Source organism: Lathamus discolor, chromosome 3, assembly GCF_037157495.1.
Source record: "Lathamus discolor isolate bLatDis1 chromosome 3, bLatDis1.hap1, whole genome shotgun sequence".
In the NCBI taxonomy this organism is placed as follows: domain Eukaryota; kingdom Metazoa; phylum Chordata; class Aves; order Psittaciformes; family Psittacidae; genus Lathamus; species Lathamus discolor.
Window position 1 is genome coordinate 146,249,761 of NC_088886.1, and position 20,166 is coordinate 146,269,926.

A 20,166-nucleotide genomic window follows, 5' to 3' on the forward strand; every position below is an offset into this window, starting at 1 on the left:
TCCTGTGAAACAGAACCCCCTTGGTTCTTAGCAGGGAGCTCCTCACAAAAACTGCTAACTTAAACCTGTTAGCCACCCCTTTGACTATTCCTTTTGTTATGCTGTTGGCTATTTGCTGACCTTATTCACTACCTCTGCTGAGTATATGGTCAGCTGCCAGCTGAGCAAAACAAAGCAGCCCCATTCTTCACATCTCTTTGTACATTCTATCAGCTACAAACCCCATCTGCATCGCTTCCTCAACCTACAGGAGTAATTTTCCTGCAAGACCTTTTAACATCTGTGTCCCCTGTGTCTGAATCAGTTGCTTTTGTTGCTTTGGCAAAGACTCTGGCAATATGCTACAGAGAACATATGGTCCAAGCATGCCTTTCTGTGACAAGACGGAGAGTGAAATTCCTCTGCAGATCTCTACTGATTGGGAGCAGAATAAATCTCTGCTATCACGTCTTTTGAGGCAACTGCTGGCACCAGTGAGGCTGAGCAGAGGTCTCATGTCACTGACAGGGAGGAGATACGTGCAGCGACAGGCACCACAGGGCTGATCAGGGGATGTGCAAGGTATGGGACATGTTGCTGTAGGAAATAGGGAAGTCAGTAATGGTGATGATAATACCTGAGAGTATAATAAACAATCCATTTACAATACTTGGAGGCACACAACAAAGACAGAAACCCCGGTCCATGATGGACCACAGCATGGTTCTGAAGGCGAGGGATGTGCAGGATGGGAGAGCTGCAGGAGTGAAGCGCGTTTGAGCAGTTACTGGGTTTGTCACTGTGATAAACAAGACCCACTCTAGCAAAAGAGGAGTGACTATCGGTGTCAAGCAGTATCAAGAGACCTCTGATCCTGCCCCAAGCAGGAGCAGATCCTGACTGTCCTGGTGAGAACAGGCAGGTTTCTCTGTAAGAGATACTTCTGTAATGAGCATCTATCTCTGAGGAATGACTACCTGGAATTCCTTGAAGGGGAGCAGTTTTGCAGCAGGGGACGTCTGCACTTGAGGGACACTATCCATTCACTCGTCTACTTAGTAGCTATCAACAGGCATCTGTGGCTGTTCCTGTGACTGTCAGATGACTACCAGTGGTCTAATTGTGAAGTACAGTTACCTCAAGCTAAACACAGAGTGCATGACACGCTGATACAGCACCCAAGGAGAAAGAGATGAGTTAAAGCTCACAGACACGTTTTCTGCCTTTAGCTGTATTTCTAAGTGAAACTGGGGACTGAGATACATACTTGCAAAGAGCTGAGAAAATTCAAACGTAGTTGAATATGAAGAACAAAGCGACACAGCCCCTCATCTGGGGAAAAACCAGCCCGTTATTTGTTAACTAGAACCTTGAATTACCAGTCACGGGCAAAGAGCTTTTGGGCGGAGCTTTGGGGTTTTGCTGTCTGTGCTGGGCGATCGGGACCCTGCCAAAGGACGCACTGAGCGTGCCAGGGGTCTGCAGGCTCCCCAAGGACACTTCCTGCTCAACATACAGGCTACGTGGTGCAGAAGGAACCGGCCGGAGCATAAAGCAGCCCTGCGCTGGGTATCCACGCCTGCTCCGGAGCCCACACCAGGCGCTGCCGTGGCCCCCGTGCCCCGTCACCCGGGGGTCGGCGGCGCCGCGCTGGAGACAACCAGAAGTTTCCAGCCGGGCAGCTCCTCCGTGTCCCTCCTCCTCCTCCGCTTCCCTCCCCCGTCCCTCGTCCCTCCTCCGCCGCTTCCAGACACTTCCAGCCCCGCGCCTCCGCCCCCTGCGCCCCGCGGCGGATAAAGCCGCCGGTCCGGCGCCCCCGCCCGGCACTGGGCGCACGGCTCCGCCGCGGCGTTGGCTGATCGTGTAGGAGCCGGGCCGGTGCTGGTCCCCGGCCATGAGCGCCGCCGCGCAGTCCCCGCCGCCGCCGCCGCAGATGGAGGGTAGCGCAGAGCCGCTGCCCCCGGGTTGGGAGATCAAGATCGACCCGCAGACGGGCTGGCCCTTCTTCGTGGATCACAACAGCCGCACCACGACATGGAGCGACCCGCGCCAGCGGGCGCCGGCGCAGGTACGACGGGTGGAACCCAAGCGGGTCCGTGCCTGGGCCGGGGGACTGCCCGCGGGGGGCACCGGAGGGAGGGCTGTGGGGGTCATGGCTTTGCGGTGGGGAGGGCAGGAGCTGCCTTTCGTCCCTGACGCACTGCAGTCCCTTTTCTGTGCGTTCAGTCACCCGATCCCTCGGCCGTGGTGGTTGTTCAAAGTTGGTTCTGCCCGCCCGGCCTGCCGGGGAAGACGCGAACCTTGATTTACTTTTCAGCTGTGAACAGCCCACATCATGAATGTCCTTTATAAAAGGAGAAACCCGGCCAGGACTTAACTTGTCAACTTGCTTTCCTTCTCTTTTCATTCCTTTTTTTTCTCCCCTTCTTTATTTCTCGTTGTTTCCCTGGGCACAAACTGTCTCGGTGGCTGGCTGCTCTGCCTTGATTCTCCAGCATGCTCCGAGAAAAGCCCTATCTTAGTCCAAATATGTCCATGGAAGGAGAGGCGCGGTGGGGGAGAGCGGCCGTGATTCCGTCCGGGGCCCGCAGGAACGGCCCGTTCGGGTCCGGTTCTCCCGGTTTGGAGCAATCCAGAGCAATGACTGTGGGCAGAAAGTGCTGGAAACTTGAGCCCGGTGGGAAAGCGACTCCCTCGGGATCCCCTTGAGCTCCTCAGCGGGCAGCACCGCTTCGCCCCGGGCACGCCGGCGTTACCGGTCCCCGCGTCCGTCCAAGGGCCAGCGGAGCGGGTTGGGCTGTGCTGGGCCCCCCGGTCCCCGCCTGGCCGGGGCTCCGCCGGGGCTGTGCGGCTGGCCCGGAGCCCGAGCGGGCTGCTGCGGGGAGGAGGCACCGAGGGAGGACAGGACAGGACCGAGGGCTGCTGCGTGCGGAGCCGCTGGTGCGGTCCTCAAAGGGACCCGCAGAGTGTCTCCTGCCACCTTCTCCTTGGCCTCGCATGCAACACACGGCTCAAACCACTCAGTAAATGCGCTTAAGGACTTAATACGTCTTAAAAGAGAATTTCCCGAAGAAAAGCTCCCTGTGAGAGCAGCCTGGTGTGGGAAAGAAAGGAAAGGGATGTGCTTTTCCATCACAATCAACCCCTTTTCAACGTGTGAGGGGCTGGTGCATTTGATCTATACATTGACGACATAATTCTAGTAGTAATACAAAGAAGTCTTAGCAAAATGTGGTTTGAGAATGTGAATACTGACACTGGCATTGGAAAAAGTGCTTCAGCTCGCTTTTGGAGGCACCGTCTTCCTGCTGTCATGAGACACCCACTAACACTGGCTGTTAAGGCAGTAAAACTAACAAATAGGATGGGGTTTAGAGCCATAAAACAGCGTCTGTTTACTCAAAGGCTTGTGTTATGGGAATAGAAACTCACCCATTTAACAGAAAAGCCACATTTAAACTGCTTTTATTAATGGGGTGAAAACAGAGTTTGAAGTAGTCTGATGGGTGAGTGCTCTGCCGGAGTGGGTGCCCGAGACAAAACAAGTTTTCACCCCTATCTGACCTGGAATCTGTGGTAATGAAAAGCGCCTCTGCTTCTGCCAGCCTGCGAGGGTTATTATACACAGCAAAAGCTGCACCTGCTTTTGAACAGCTCTTGTGGGATACACGTCTTTCCAAGCAGGAAAATCTGTTCCTGCTCCCTGTAGGCAGGAATGTGTGTGCGCTTTGGGATCTCTCCTTGGGAGAGAGGGAGAGAAATGCTTCCAGAGATGAATATGGAAAATTGTTGGGTTTGGGGAGTTCACAGAAAAACCCCTCCAGTTCCTGGTGGTAGGTGCAGTGCTTAACTGATCTCATAGAGTCACTTGTCAGAGCCTTGCGTTAAGAATGTCTGCTGGAATTAATGGACAGCTTCTGAAACCATTTCGTACCACACAGTGGTACCCAGTGCATTTCACAAGGACAGGTACGATTAAGCAGAAGGAACTTGAAGTCAGGCCTAAGCAAAGTATTTCTCTTCCTAAATACTGTTTTCTTCTCTAGACAATGCCAAAGAGCACAAGATTAACCACTAACGCTGCATTTCAAATCCAGCAGTGATTTCTGAAGGCATAATTCCTTTTCTTTTAACCCAAACAGGTAGGAAGGTCAAATCACAGATGTAGGCAGAGAGACTGGATATGAACAGCTTTCTGATTTCCCTTGTTCGCAGCCTAGCTCAGATGAGAACTTGGGGGGTTTAGAAGTGATCTGAGAACTGCAAAAGCTGGCTGTATGTGTCACACTTCATGCACCTTTGCAGGGATGATTATACAAATATCAAACCTGTTCTGACTTTTATCTTGGCCTTGCTTTCACTGCCAGTGAAAGTTAATATTTTTTTAATCACCTTTATGGTGATTAACCCTTACACTATACCTGTTGATGTTCTCTTTCTGAATATTTGTTCCCTTTTCTGAAGAGATGTAGCAAAAAAAAAAAAATGAAGCAGAGGGCAAGGGGAATGGCTTGAACCTGCCCGAGGGGAGACTGAGCTGAGCTCTTAGGCAGAAGCTCTTCCCTGTGAGGGTGCTGAGGCGCTGGCACAGGGTGCCCAGAGAAGCTGTGGCTGCCCCATCCCTGGCAGTGCTCAAGGCCAGGTTGGACACAGGGGCTTGGAGCAAGCTGCTCCAGTGGAAGGTGTCCCTGCCCGTGGCAGGGGTTGGAACTGTATGAGCTTTAAGGTCCCTTCCAACCCAAACCAGGCTGGGATTCTGTGATTACACTGTAAGTGGACAATGAATGGAGCACAGGGCTAAAGCTATCGGAGCTTTTCTAGCTAAGTAATATAGCTGAGGCAGTATTAATAAGTCCATGGCCGGGGGATTGGAACTAGATGATGTTAAGGTCCTTTCCAACCCTAACTATTCTATGAATCTGTGAAACCCCATTTTTCCTAAGTGGTTGACCTTGGTCTTCTCACTTACCCTAGGCTTGACATCAGTGTAACTACACTGATTGCAGTAAACTGTACCAGGTAAAATGAGAAATGGCTCTTTGAAACCTGTAACCCATGACAGAGCCATTTTATATCAGCAGATCTTGGTTTTGCATTTAACTACGTGTTCTAGACGCATTCCTCAATTCAGATGGCTCCCTGTTATTTTCTCAAGCAACCTGACCTTCTTTTACCCACCTGAAGGATGAGTGTCCTTCCTCTGCACATTTAGCTTTGTTCACTGCAGTACAAGGCTGGACTAGGGAGACGTTCCTGAGAAAAAACAGAAAATCTCCAGTGAGAAACAAGCCAGGACTCTGCAAATGGCTGAAAAACATGCATTAACAAAACCTCCTGTAGACTCATGATTTTCTTCCAAGTGTCCAGGTAGTTAATAGCAAGACATTCAAAGAATAAGGTACAATTGATATCATGAAGCGTGAATATGCAGACTTCCACTAAAAGTCTTCACTAGCAATGTCACTCTTCTTATCTCTTCTTTGGTGGAATTATTGATTTCCTACGCTTATCTATTGTTGGTATTAACTTATGCCATCACAGCTCAGCATACTTTCTGCAAGATTCATAGTGTTTAATTGCTTACTTGGTATTCCCCAAAGTGTTGATAAAAATAGCTTAAGATTAAAGAAGAAAACAAGGCTTTAAGTATTTATTGATGTCCCTCCCATATGTCGTTTCCACATGCAGTAAACCCAGTGGGGAATACTGCAGCTAAAAATAGACCAAAGGAATTGACTGTACTGAGCTTCACTGAACTGCTGCTGCAGTGATCGATAGCTCACTAATGCTTTGGGTTTGAGATAAAAGCTCTACCAGCCACAAAGCCTGGGAGCAGTCCTAATAGTGATGTATTTATTGGGTGCAGCAGGGACTGCACAGGCCTAAACAATGGAAGCAGCCATCTCACCCTCTAACTGATGGCTTCATTGGTATTTGGGGGACTACACCTAAGTTTCCATCCTTGCCCTTCATGACTGATACATCTCTTTTCTCTCCACTTCCCCAAATAAGTCTGAAGTCACTCAATTCCCATCTCTTTAGCAGTGAACTTATTTTTGAGCACTGACTTCTCACGTTCAAGTGGACTGAAAAATTCTTGGAAGACCAAATTAGAAATTGCATTGGAAGTTCAATACAGCCTCTCTGAAACTCGGCCGTGGTGCGCATCAGTGGAAGGGAATGCAAGACTAGGTAACAATTTAGGTCTCTTTTGCCTGCAGTGGTTTTTACATTACTTTTGCTGATGCGCATTCTGTCACAGGTTAATAAATGACTTACTGGATTAAAAAGGTACTGTATACACAGAAAAGTATATGAGGGGAGATTGAGCTGAGCTCTTAGGCAGAAGCTCTTCCCTGTGAGGGTGCTGAGGTGCTGGCACAGGGTGCCCAGAGAAGCTGTGGCTGCCCCATCCCTGGCAGTGCTCAAGGCCAGGTTGGACACAGGGGCTTGGAGCAAGCTGCTCCAGTGGAAGGGGTCCCTGCCCGTGGCAGGGGTTGGAACTGGATGAGCTTTAAGGTTCTTTCCAACCCAAACCATTCCATGATATATAAAAGGCATAATATGCAAGAGTGAGAAAATTATCAGCAGGGGATTTTGCGGCTTTGTCTGGATTCCCTGAAGCTGCTTTGAGTAGTTATTTAAAGCCCCCTTTAATAGAACATGGTAAGCATGGAGTTACTTTATGGAGATGCCAATTGATGTGAAAACAAGGGGTGGATCAAATCGGAAATAAGAGGAGCAGAAAGAAATGACGTTGGAAACAACGTGGTGATCTCTGTGCAGTCGTGCAAGAGGAGAAGCAAGGACGGTCTTGCATGGTTCTGTGTAAGTCCTGACGCAGCATATCTCTTATCTAAAGGAGACGGGAAGAACACTTGTACTAGGTGGCAGCATTCTTATCTAGGAATCACATTTTTAACACATACACAGGCAGGATTTTTCCATAACCACATGGCAAAAATAGATTTGTTCCCTCTTGAACCATGATAAGGCAGGTAACAATCCAATACGCTTTGTGGTATATAGACAGTATCACTTCATAGGTAAGCTCTATCTCCTCCTTCTTCTGTGGCAGCTATGCCCTCTAGTTGTGCCAAATCAAATAGAGATACAAAATGGAAGAAATGGCTTGTTCACACAAATTGCACCGCTTGTAATTGAAAAGCCCTGTCTCTTCAATTATGTTGTAGAAGCTGTTGGTTTCTTTTGATTTTGCCTTAGCTTTAAAGACAGGAAAATGAGACATGGGCTGGCGAAGCGACTTGTCTAGCATCACCCAGCAGGTTGGGCAGCATGAAAGTACATTTTTATGGCTGGTGACAAGGCCTTATAATTGATAAATAGGGTGCAGTGCAGCCAGTGGTTTTGTGGCGTTGGAAAATCACTGTTTGAGGAAGTGAAGTCAGAGAACTGCTGTGCGCAAAATGAATCCCAATGAGGATGTAAACCCGGACTAGAACCTGTGAATTTCAATTGTTAGCTACTTATTCTCCTGGTTTTCAAGGGGCATTGGTTTGCAAATTCTTGAGGCTTGCGCTTTCTTCTGTGTTCCAAATTCCTGGCTCATGTAATAGCAGGAGAGCACCAGGTTGAGCACCTGCTTCTTAGGTAAGCAGGCAGGGAACAGAAATAACTGTATAAAGTGTGTCGTTCTCATTGCCCTTGACACGGATATTTCTGTGAGTGCTCTTAAAGGGCTTTTGTTTAACCTCGTCTTTTAAAGCTCACAGGATGGGTGGTGATCCCAGTTCTCTCTAAGAGTGTTCTGCTTTCTGTAGCAGTCGTTGCTTCTTGCTCTGAACATGTTCAGTTTGGCCTGTTGGATGCTTTCTGTGCGGGCCAACTCGTGGGCATGAAGGGCAAGTGTTGTCATGTCTGTACCAAGGCATTTTAACTTAAGAAAGAATCATCTTGGTGATCAAAAATGAACAGTTTTAGTTTGTGAAACAAAATTGGTCTGTAAGATAGCCAACATATTTGCTCCGGTAAGGCTTTCTGCTCTGGGAAGCTTAGGATTAGAGTTCTGCTTCAATTTTTGGTTCTTTATTTCTAATGACATCATTGTGCTTCATCAGATAGAGCCTGCACTAATGTAATGCTTGTCTAATATGACATGATAATTACAAGAGAGAACAAAAGGCCTGTTTGCCTACACATGTCTTTGCTAGGAAATAAAACTCAGCATTCAACAAGTAAAACATCAAAAGCGGCTTGGCGGATAAATGGGTTACATGATGTGACCAAGGTCTACTGAGACAGCTCATGCGACTAAGCTTATTCATGGATTCCTTCAGTCATTAGCTAATGATATCTTGCTCTAATGCCTGTGTGCTCAGTGTGTATATTTAAGCACAAATTGTGAGTAGAAGAGTGAGAATGTAGAACTCCTCAGTGGCTAAAGCACGGCAGTGGGAGGCTTGGGGTCAGCACTGAGAGCAAATCCCTCCCCACATTCCCACTCGTATAGTTCCCCTGGAACTATATATATATAAGTGAAAATAAATAAATAAATATATACATATTTACATAAAAGACTATATGTATATAAATGAAATGTACTTCATGCTAATGTACTATGAATATGTTTAAACACAAAGCACTGTTGAGAAACTCCTTAGAAATACTTGGGCATGCTGATTTCTGTTGGTAGCAAAGCTAGTGTAGTGGTTTTGATTTATCTAGTTAGTGCAGGAGAAAAGGGTAGGGGGAAAAGCGTGGCCAAAAATAAAATACAGGTGGATATGGAATGCAGTTCTGGTGGTTAAACTATTGCCTTTCCATGACATAAAATGGTATTTCTTTTTAAATAAATAGAATTGGTACATCAGCCTTAGATTTGAATATTAGGTACTACTGGCTTTTTTGGTTATTCATGACAATTTCCGATAAAATAGATTTGAGTATGCATGCAAAGAAAACTTAGTTGTCGTCTTTTAGTCACTTATTTTAGTTACATTGTGAAAGAACAGAATCATTTTACTCCTTTCTTCCTAAATACATGGATCTGGGCTTAAACTCATGAGAACTGTGTTCGCAGGTCAGATTTTGTCAGCTCCTGGCATTTTCGCAGTCATTTTTGCAACCAGAATTCCTTTATTTGCATGATACTCTTTACAGAAGCAGCTTAAAATACAGAACCATACTGAAAGCAGTAGAGCTTCTATTTGCAGTCAGAGAGAATTCATTCCCTGGTAATGTTGGTGAAATCTGTGATCCTTTGCTTAGATCATAGTTACAAAATGAGTACAATGTAAGTATTCGCATGGTTGCTCTGTGAGAGCTCCAGAGGTGCTACATGTATGGGAGGTTGTGAGTGCTCCATCCCTGGCAGTGTTCAAGGCCAGGTTGGATGAAGCCTTGGGTGGGATGGCTTAGTGTGAGTTGTCCCTGCCCAAGGCAGGGGGCTGGAACTGGATGATCTTGAGGTCCTTCTCAACCCTATTTCTATGATTCTATGATTCTATGTGTGTACAACACATAACATGCTTTAGAGAGCTGCATTTACTGCACTACAAATAATATGAGACTTGCTTTTTAACTTGTTTTCCTGTAGACCATTTTAGCAGCAGAGGAATGAAAAATGTCTCATGCAAGGAGTCTCAGAAGGGAGATTCTGAGTCGGGTACAACTGTTCTAGCGTGCACACAGAATACTCTGAGATTTCACTCTCTTGGTACAGCCATCTGGATGACTCAGTGGCAATTTGCTGGCATCAGCAGTGACTGAATTTGCAGGTTTCTTTGTTTCCGTCTGGAATAACACTTAAGCAGTCACTGGGCGCATCAGGAGTCATGCCATTATCTGCTCCGGATGGATAGTACAGCTGTCCTGGCAGTTTTGTTGCAAGGTTGTCTATTTGTCTTGCTGTCACTTTTCCATTCCACTGGCATGCAGTGCAAGAACTCACTTCAAATCGGAGCAAGTTGGAGGATTTCAGCGTCACTCCTGACCGTGCCCTTCCCATGGGACGCCAATAGGAGGATGTGGGGGGATGAAGTGTTTTTTCCAGTTGCACAACTTGTGCTGGCTGCACCTTTATTTATCATGGTGATGGCCTCACAACACAAGCATATGTCCTCGTCCCCTGTCATTCCTCCTGAGCAGATCTCCAGCATGGCTTGGCCACAGCACAGCGATGCTTTTTGCTCTTGTTTGATTGTCTGTGATGAATCCACACTTGCTACTGAAATGGTGGATCAGGTCTAGAGTTTCCAGTGGTGCTCCAGGCTACCTGAAGTGTAGCCCATGACTGGTGTCAATGTTTCTGAGCTGCTACCTCAAATCCCTTTTTGGGGATTCTGCCTGTTACATGTAAACCAAGTGTGTGATCACAGCCAGGATTCCTGCAGTGCTGATGGTCAGTCCTGTTACTATGAGAAAATCCATTGACACTCTGTTGCTTATAATTACTCTCAGTTTCTTGTCAAAGAACTTGATTCCTTGGTTGAAGGCAGAAGAAATCTACTTCAGGGGGGTTTTTTAATGCAGATATTTGAGTTGGGTTCCTGTTTTTTAACACTTCAAACTGGGAAGGATGGTGGATGAAGGCTTGTCATTCATTTATTGGTCACAGAATCACAGAATCACAGAATCCCAAGGGTTGGAAGGGACCTAAAAAGATCATCTAGTCCAACCCCCCTGCAAGAGCAGGGTAACCTACAGTACATCACACAGGAACTTGTCCAGGCGGGCCTTGAATATCTCCAGTGTAGGAGACTCCACAACCCCCCTGGGCAAAAAAAACATAGTCGTACCTCTTTGTGCAGATTGGGGTTAATTGTGAGCTCTGGGCTTTTACAGGTAAGGTTTGTTAATATAATGAGCAAGAACTACATTTGAGAGAAGGCAAATAAAACCAAAAAATGGCCATGTTTGGTCTCCTGGCTGGCTGTCCTGTGAAACAGGAATTAAACCTTTCAAAGGGAGTCCCCAGTCTCTGCAGCGTTAGGATGAGAGGTTTCCAGAGCTGGATTCCCTTCCTCCCTCTTGCTGCAGTGTCCCCAGGCACACCTGAGCTTCTCCTGAAGTCTTCCAGAACCTGTTAGTCCAGGCTCCCTTGCACAAAACAGACTGGCTCTGGCCACAAGCCTGACTGCAGGGGTACTGGGATCCACATGCACTTGCTGTTGTGCTCACTAAGAATAAACCCAAACTACTACTAAGTGTTGAAGAGACCAGTGTGGATCAGGAAGAGCAGTTGTGATGAGAGCATCTGATCTTTCTGCCTCAGAGCTTACTGACCATGGAGAAAAGAAGGGGGACACTGCATTTGTTCCTCCACTGAGGACTGCTCCAGTATGATGGCACTGCGAAGAGACGCACAGAGAAATTCCTCTGTGCTTAGCAGACCTGACTACAGGGGAAAAAAGCTTGGAACAAAGGATTGACTCGAAATACTGACTTTCCACAGGATCAGCACAGGTTGTCTGAAGCTGTAAGAATAAATAACAAATGATGAGAGTATAGTTTATGTTGTGGCTCTTCAGGAGGGGCCAGTGTTTCCATTTAAAAGTATTAAATTCACCAGAAGTTTCACTTCAGACACAAACTGAATGGTTTGAGAAAGCAGTCCAACCTGATTTTTTTCTTTGGTTTTGGGCTGCTGCTTCTGTATTTCTTACCAGGGCTTAAGTTGCAGAGGCAGATCTCTCAGACTGTTAAAATGGTTCAAAACAAGGGGAGCCACAAGGGTCTGAAAATGAAGACAAGGGAGGGGAAGCCCATGGGCAGACTCCTAAGAGAGGGTTCATGGAGGCTGCATGGAGTGGGAGTCTGTCCATGTTGAAGCCTTGGCAGTGATTTATCATAGAATAGTTTGGATTGGAAAGGACCCTCAGAGGTCCTCTAGTCCAACCCCCCTGCAATCATTGCAGGTTACTCCAAAAGACTGAAGGTCTTATCCCCAAATGGAGCAGTTCAAACCATGGCAGACCCCTCAAATGGCAAGAGAGAGGAGCTGGCAACTAATCCCCTAGGGCAGATCTGCTGTACACCCCGGTGGAGCAGAGCAGGAGTGGCTGAAACCCTTCTCCTGTTGGGGCATCTGTTGGTGCTGCTGTGCCCACCCAGCTCCTAACCCCTTCCCAGCCCCGACCCTACCTATGGGGAGTTCGGACAGCGCTGGAAGTGAGTGAATCTGCTTTTTATAGCTGTGGGCGGCTGGCTGTGAACGCTCAGGTTTCACCCGCCGCCTGCTCCCTCTGTCAAGGGAGCCTGTGCCGGGGAGCAGCTGGTGCATGCGGGGCGCAGAATGCATCGAGTCAGCGCACAGCGGCAGCAAGGTGCTGCTTCCCACTCTGGAATCATCAGTTTTCCCTCCGTGCTCGGCAGCCTGCTCAGCTCCGCTCTCCCAGCAGACAGTTGGCTGGGACACAGCCCCACATTGTTGTTAGCTGAGCGCACCTCAGATCTATTTTTCCGGCAAACGCAATTTGCTGGCGTCACCGCGCTTCCCTCCGGATCCCGGGAGAGGTGGCTGCCGGGAATGCTGTGGATCTGGGGTTGTGATAGTGGAAGGTGAACCGGCAAATGGTTGTTGGTGAGGGGGGTCCTGAAACCCTTCCCCAGACAGTGTGTGTTGGGCAGAGGGACGCGGTTTCCCGGTAGGGTGGATTTAAAATGACTCACTGTCGGTGGTGGATCCTGGTGCAGACCTTGGCATGAGATCATCCTTGTTCTGCATCTGCCAACTTCAAGTTACTTCTCTGTGTGAAGTTTCTAGGCCTGGATCTCCTCTGTGCCTCTTTCAGAATGTTTTCCTTTGTGGAGGGTATTTTAGTGAGTAAAAGGAAATGCAACATCAGGGCTCTGACTTTGATCTTGTTCCTTTTAGTACTATTACCTTTATTTTATTAGCTTACCTAAGTAACAGCCTTTATTCTCTGCAGTTTTAGTGCTCACAGGAATTCTCAGGAATCACGTTTTAAGGGGACACTCATATGGGAGGAACGCTCAAAATCTGGTTGGTGAAAGAGTTAATTCCTCATGAATTAGTACGTTAATGAGTCCAGAAGCAACATCAAATATTTCTGCAGCTTAAACACCCCTTTAAAAATAGGGTTTCCAACACTTGCACCATATGTCCCCTTATTAAATTCTCCTCTTACTGAATAATGACATTACCCTCTGAATGACAGAGGTGCTTGTTACATGATCTGACTTACAGATACATCTGGAACTTAGCCCTCGCAGGGCCTCAAAATAGAATGACCGATGCAGGAAGAACTTACTAGAGGACTTGTGAGGGCTCTTAGTATAAACCACTTCCACCCTTGCCAGAGCTTTGACATTGTCCAGTGAGCATATGCAGACAACACAGGGGTTATTTTATCTTGCTTTTCAGCATTTTCCTCTTCATTATCCTGTCTTCCCTTCTCCCTCAGTATTTACTGAACCGGATCCTCCCCTAGCTGAAAGGGTGATACATTCTGCAGCATGCAGCAGCAGTAACTCTTTATATAGCCAGTGGGAAGAACAATACCAACAAACAAACATTGTGCTTCTGATGGGATTAGGCTTCCATGAAAGTATCTTTTCAGATGTTATCTGTAGGCTGGGTTCTGAGAGGTGTTAAAGAAATGCCTCTGGCCCTGTGGGCACTTGTTTGAATTGAAGGAGCTCCAGCTGAAGGGGGTGGGCTGGTGGCTAAGCACAAGTAGTGCATGTTAAATAAGACATGCTGTTGTGATTAGGCAGGTATTTTAAAGCCTAAGTTGGTATTTATGAGAAGTAGGGGGGTGGGACGGGTGAAAGCCTCATACATAAGCAGACTTACTAGCTTCCTTTCTCCTTTTGCTTGCAGATCTGGGCTGTGAGCACCTGCTATTAGCTGCACAGAAGCAAAAGTGTCTGAACTTCTCCTATAGAGCCGATGCCACTTTTAGGACAGACCTTTAGCGTTGTATTGAGCTACTAACAAGCGCAATGTGATGTTCTTAACTTCTAGGAAAGCCAGTCATCAGCAAATGGTCCATCTCGTGATAGCCCCAAGCAGCAACCAGCAAGAGAAGTAAACATGGGATATCCCAAGCTCCGGGCCGGCTATATCCCTATTCCTGTTATCCATGAAGGCATCGACGGCAGACAGCAGCACCCGTGCTTCTCTGCTCCACAGCCCGGTGTGCAGCGGTACAAGACAGAAGCTGTCCCTACCACAATGCAGGCACAGCCACCTCTGAGGGGAGCCTATGCTGGCCCCGAGTCCCCTCCAAGGGGACCGGTGGAGGCTTCTCAAGCGGATAAACAATGTGGACAGACACCGGCAGCTGCAGCAGCCCCAGCGCCGGCCGCGCACGGACCCGAGGTAACTTGTCAGTGTTGCTGGGGTGTGTTTGCATTGGTTTTCGCAGCATGTATGACCTGAATGTCACACGGGTAGTTGATCCTTCAGAAAGCCAGACTTGCCACAGGATTACATTTTCCCAATACTTCCCAAGAGTATTCAGATGCAAAAGTGCACAGTCAGGGCAGCATAAATATGTGAGGGTTTTTTTCTAGCGTGGCCTGCTTTCAGTCTGCAGTGATTCTGCAGAAATAAATGCATGGAGATGGCTTCTGCAGAAAGACAGCCTCTGAGCTGTGAGGCCCTGCAGCAAGGGAGGGTTGTTTTGGGGTTTATTCTGCTTCCCCCATAAGTGGAGGGCACAGACAGGTTCCTGTGTTCTGCACCATGAGTCAGAAAGTGAAGTGAACAGAAGTGGGAGAGACAGAAATAAAAGTGGCCGGGCAGCTAACAAGCCAGGCCACTTCAGAAGTGCTACTGCTGTGATCTTTGCTTGCCACTTTAATATTTCAGTTGTATTAAGCATATGTATTTACATACATACAGCTTTAAAAGTGAATTGTAAAGGAATTTGCTTCTTCAGAGGCGTGTTAGTATTTTCAAGCTATGAACTTCATTGAACAGAAGAGTCACCCTGCTTGCTTTGTGTGTCAGGAGGTAGGATTTTGGTTTGCCTGTTCTCTCTGGAGAATGAGCAGAATTGGTGTTCCTGCAATACATGGAAATACCAACCTCATCTTTATTCAAAGTAAGATAAGCAGGAAACACAGCCTTGACCAAGCTGAAAATCTGTCATCAGGTCTGTAATTCAGAGTGGTGGAGTCTGAACAATGTAATTAGAAGTCTGTTAGCAGGTTTCTCGGCTATCTTGGCTAATGATGCCACCTCCATGCAATATCAGGGCAAGAGGCTCAGCTTTTCCTTCTCCCCACACTGTTCAGCTTTGTCTTGTACACAGAGTGGCTTTAGGAACTTGTCTTCTGTGCCTCTTCATGAAGTCCTCCAGCGTAACTAGTGAGGACCTCAGAACTTGCTGTTACAGACTTGGGCAGCACGGTGTGGGTATCAACTAACCAGAGCCTGTGGTGGTGGCCTTGTTGACATGGGGTTTAAAAGCACAAATCATGGGAGTGATGGGTACTATAATACAAACCAGCATTTAACTTACTTATTCAAGGTTGCTGATTCATGGGCAGCTGAGCAGCCCACCAGCACCAATTGAGGGGTCTTGAACCCCTTCCTCTCCTTGCCCATCCTTCTCTTGTCTTCTGGCTGTGCTGTCCTGCTCTCTCCTCTGCCAGCTCCAGGCTGACCTGGCCTTTCACTGAGCGGTGTAACAAACCCATCAGGAAATGATTTTGTTCCTCTTACTTACAGAGTGGAACTGGTCAGAGAATAGCCTGACAGCTGCTGGAGCTGGTGCACAGCATTTGGGGTGATGGATTGGCATAGCAGGAGGTGGCAGGGAGCTGTGAGCAGACATACTGCCGTTCCCCAAAATGCAGACCCACAGCCTGGAACATGCTGGAAGCTGGATTCTGCAGCTTGCTTCTGCTAACAGCAGGTCTGAGCTAGTGAGGCTCACTTGCTGCCAAGGGGCTAAGGTGTTGCAAGGTCCTAGGGGGAAAAAGGGAGCATAAGCCTTATATGCATTGCCATTGCCTGCTACTGAATTAATTACATGCTTCTAAAAAAACCCCAAACCAAACAAAATCTGTTAGTGTGACTGGAATCAGAAGTCTAAATGCTGTGAGCCTCTGGTAGGGGTTTGTTTTTTGTTTCCAGCGTATAATTTGTTTGCTTAACTTTAGCTTACCTCAAATTTAACAGGTTTAGACAGGAACAGCCATGCAAAAGCAGCAACCATTCTGACTGAGCATCCACTCCCTGCTCATTTGAGGGCTGGGAATGCTGTAGCTCAGGTTTCTACTTGTTATAATGATGCTCTCACAACTTCTGCGGTTTGTCTAGAGAGGCCCTTCACTAAAAAAAAACAAGGAAGTGCATGCCGGAAACACGAGTTCTGTTTCTGTTACCATCTCCTTTTCTCTTTGGAAATGGAAAGTACTGTGAGCACAAAGTTTAATAATGGATTTCGTTTTCATGGCAGCCTCAATGTCCTGGAGCTCCCGATTCTGCAACCGCTTCCCCTCAGTCCTCTGGCAGACCCAACGCAGGGAGCCATCAGCTTCCTCGCGGTTATATTCCAATTCCTGTGATCCATGAAAACATCCAGCGGCAACCAGCGCAGGTGTACCACCAGGCACAGAAGACACACTACCCTGCCCAGCAGAGCGAATTCCAAGCCCACCAACCAGTGTTCCACAAAATCCAACCAGAAGAGAGGGAGCCGAAGACAACGCGAGCACAATCTCCATTCAGGATGACCCAGAGAGGCTCATCGAGCCGTGAGAGTTCACCGGCCAGAGTTACCACCCAGATACAGCCCCCGGCGCCCATCAGAGTGCAAACAGTTGTAGACAGACCCCAGGTATGTAGAGCAGGGAAGAGACTTACAGGCCAGGTAGTTTGTTCAGTGTAGAGCTGAGAAATCAGCTTGTACTTGGTGCAGAACAGTCTCTATTCTGGATTTAAACAAGCTGGAAGACACTGAAATGATACTGGCAGCAAGTGGCTTTTCCATCCATCAGGAGTGTGGAGTCTGTGGATCACTGAAATAGGATTTAGCACACAGTTTGATTTTCCTCTCATCAGGGTATAATGTGCATCAGGTGCACAGAGTAATTTTAGTTCTGAAGAAGGGATCAGCAAAACCTGGTCTTAGAGCTTTTTATTCTTCCTATGTGAAGCATGCTCTTGCTCATAGACCCTGTTGCTCACTGAAGAGTTTATCCATGTTAAAATTGTTACTAAAACTACTAAACCTGCTGGGAATTTGACAAGTGTGTGTGTGTGTGTGTAAGTATATATTATAAAAACAAGCCTTGATTTCCTCTCTGGAGAGATTTCACATTAAAACTGACAGCAGAACTAGGTTAATAGTTTTGAAAACCCAGGAGGTCATATGGAACAATGAAGACTTCAGATTTAATGGCACATTCTAGGTTATAATGCTAGGATATATTTCTGTGGGTGAGAATTGGAGCTCTCTGATCAAACTTTATGTTCGGTGGGTAAAGCAGTAACAGATTGTCAATGTAGGCCATTTACTTATGTGGTTTAAGTATAAATGTAGGTATTTTACTTAAGCCTTTTAAATGCATGACAGCTGGATCTAGTAATACCTTTCCAAAATCACTGTATATGTGCAAGAGTAAGTGAACAGGGTGGCAGATGGAAAACACAGATCTCATGAATTGCAGTTTTCTGCTAAGATTTCCAAGCTAATCTCAATTGCAAGAGATTCCTGATTTGATGACTCTTAGAGCTGTAGTAATCCCCAGGCATTGTCTCCAGTCGCTACAGTGTATTGATTGACATAATAACCTCTGTGTGTAAATACTCTAAAGATAAAATCAGTAAAAATAAGCACAAACAACAAAAGGAATGTCCTGAAAACAGAAATGGGATGAGAATAGCTCAAAATGTGGTTAGAACTCAGCAAAGCAGTTGGCTTTTCAAGAAGCACCAGCTGTCAGTGAGGATGAAATCTGGACTGTGCTGCAGTCAGTTACAGAAATCCTACTGACTGCATCAGGTGAGGACTTTGCCCTAGGGTCTTACAAAACTGCTTGTAGGGATGATTTCAGTGAGCATGGGCAGATTGGTCTTTGAGAGTTCACTGGTGCTTATAATCTGCAATAGCTTGAAAACAATAACAGAACTCTTCAGCACAGTGCTTTTTAAATGTTAAAATGGTAAAATTCAGCAGTGCACAGGAAAGATGAGTCATCTGGGGGGTGTGAAAACTGCACTTATAGAAGCACAGAAAATGGAAGTTAGGTTACTTCTTTAGAAGGAAATAAGGAGCATTGTTCATTGTGTCTCAACACAAACTTGCTTTGCTCACCAGGTTTCTCAGCAACAACAAATCCCACCTCAAGAGCCACCAAGACCATCCCCTGAAATCAAACCTGAGAACAAGGTAGTCCCACCACCCGCAACTGAGGCACCGCCATCATATATCCCAATCCAGGTCACCCACCAAGAGCCGGATACCAAAGTACCCCCCCAGAAGCCTCCAGCCATGGCAGAGAAAGCTGATAAAAGGGTTCCTGCCCCACCTAAGATGGTTCCCCCGCAGGAAAGGCCTCCTCCTCCTGAAGAAGTGGCAGCACCGAAGACAACGGAATCAGGAGAACCTCAAAAGCATCCTGGTGTGTTGAAAGTGGAGGCAATCCTGGAGAAAGTACAGATGCTTGAGCAGGCAGTCAACTCCTTTGAAGGCAAGAAAAATGACAAAAAATACTTGATGATTGAAGAGTATTTGACCAAAGAGTTGCTAGCCCTAGACTCAGTGGACCCTGAGGGTCGTCCGGATGTGCGCCAGGCCAGGAGAGATGGTGTAAGGAAGGTCCAGAATATTTTGGAAAGACTTGAACAGAAAGCAGAAGATGTCCCAGAACCCGTTCAAGTTGATGGACTTCAGCCAAATTTGCCAGAGCCTAAGCCACCACAGGAAATCATGGAGATTGAGCCTGTGGTAGTCAAGAGCAAGGGAGATACCAGTAATAAAGATGCTAAAGAAGAAAGCAAAATGGAAAGACACCAGCCTGAAACTAAGGAAGAAGTGTTTACCAATCTCACCACTACAACAAACACATCTAATAACCCAACTGAACCGTAGCCACGTGCTGAACTGAAAATCTCTCAGACTTTATAACTGAAAGTGTGTTTAAGTGAATTTTAAGTTGCATGCATTTCCAGAGCTCTTTTCAACTGGTTTTTAATCAACATAGCAGCTTGGGACACAGTAAACACTTTGTGGGGGAAGGAGGGAGCTAGAAAGAAAGTAATGCATTTATCCTTTATTCTTACACTATGTAAAAGACATCAAAATTAAACCCTGTATGTTAATCACTTTCAGAGCAGAGTAAAAAAAACCCAAAGCAAGTACTTCAGGGTTAATCTTGATGCGTGTTGTTGAGGGTGTATTCTTCTGCAGGTGATTTTTGTAAAATCAGAGGCCTGCACTGTCAGAATACCTGTCCTTCTCTAAGCATAGCCACTCTTAACAGTAATGTTTTTATTTCTAATGTTCACAGTTGGGCACTTTAAGTAATGATGGATAGAAAGTGTGTAAGAAACCGTAGGGATATTTATATGTGTGGAGGACTTCAATGCTATATTTTAAGAGGGAAATAAAATAATATAGAAGCCTAATTTAGTCTTGTGATTTTATAAGCTGGAAATGGAAGGGCAGTCACGGGTTTCAAATGCACTCCTCTAAATACAGGTTTCTTTTAGGACACTGCTGTAGTCTGACAGCTGCTTTCTCATCAGGACCAAAATGTGCCCTTCTCCGTTCACTTGCTCCCTTCTAATGTTGTTGCTGTATCACATACGTGGATTGAGGAAAGAACTTGGCTTAGCATTTCCTCAGTAGTTTTTTCTTCCCCTTCCCTGTGCCCTGGGAGTCACCATTTAAGAGAAATGCTGACAACATGAAGCAGTCTGTTTCTACTGCTGTTGTCCACAGAAACTTACTTTACAGCATCTAAAAGGATTCTGGAGTGGGACTCTTCATCAGGGGCTGTAGTGATAGGACAAGGGGTGATGGGTTTAAACTTAAACAGGGAAAGTTCAGGTTAGATATAAGGAGGAAGTTCTTTACTGTGAGGGTGGTGAGGCACTGGAATGGGTTGCCCAAAGAAGTGGTAGATGCTCCATCCCTGGCAGTGTTCAGGGCTAGGCTGGACAGGGCCTTGGGCAACATGGTCAAGTGTGAGGTGTCCCTGCCCATGGCAGGGGGTTGGAACTGGATGAGCTTTAAGGTCCTTTCC

The 20,166-nt window shown here is 46.7% G+C and overlaps 1 protein-coding gene across 1 annotated transcript; it reads left to right on the forward strand.

The window, feature by feature from the left end:
• The first annotated feature begins 1,774 nt into the window (after positions 1–1,774).
• On the forward strand, positions 1,775–19,546 carry BAG3 (BAG cochaperone 3). Its single transcript, XM_065672387.1, has 4 exons — positions 1,775–2,047; positions 13,928–14,284; positions 16,374–16,754; positions 18,237–19,546. Exons 1-4 carry the CDS (start codon positions 1,874–1,876, stop codon positions 19,008–19,010), a joined length of 1,686 nt encoding a protein of 561 aa, XP_065528459.1. The 5' UTR covers positions 1,775–1,873; the 3' UTR covers positions 19,011–19,546.
• The last annotated feature ends 620 nt before the right edge of the window (positions 19,547–20,166 follow it).

What these genes read in the sequence shown, in the direction of transcription:
- BAG3 (XM_065672387.1), top strand. Translation starts at nt 1,874, where the DNA reads ATGAGCGCCGCCGCGCAGTCCCCGCCGCCGCCGCCGCAGATGGAGGGT. An exon ending in GCCAGCGGGCGCCGGCGCAG is followed by an intron (nt 2,048 to 13,927) that starts GTACGACGGGTG and finishes CTTAACTTCTAG; the next exon opens with GAAAGCCAGTCATCAGCAAA. An exon ending in CGGCCGCGCACGGACCCGAG is followed by an intron (nt 14,285 to 16,373) that starts GTAACTTGTCAG and finishes TTTTCATGGCAG; the next exon opens with CCTCAATGTCCTGGAGCTCC.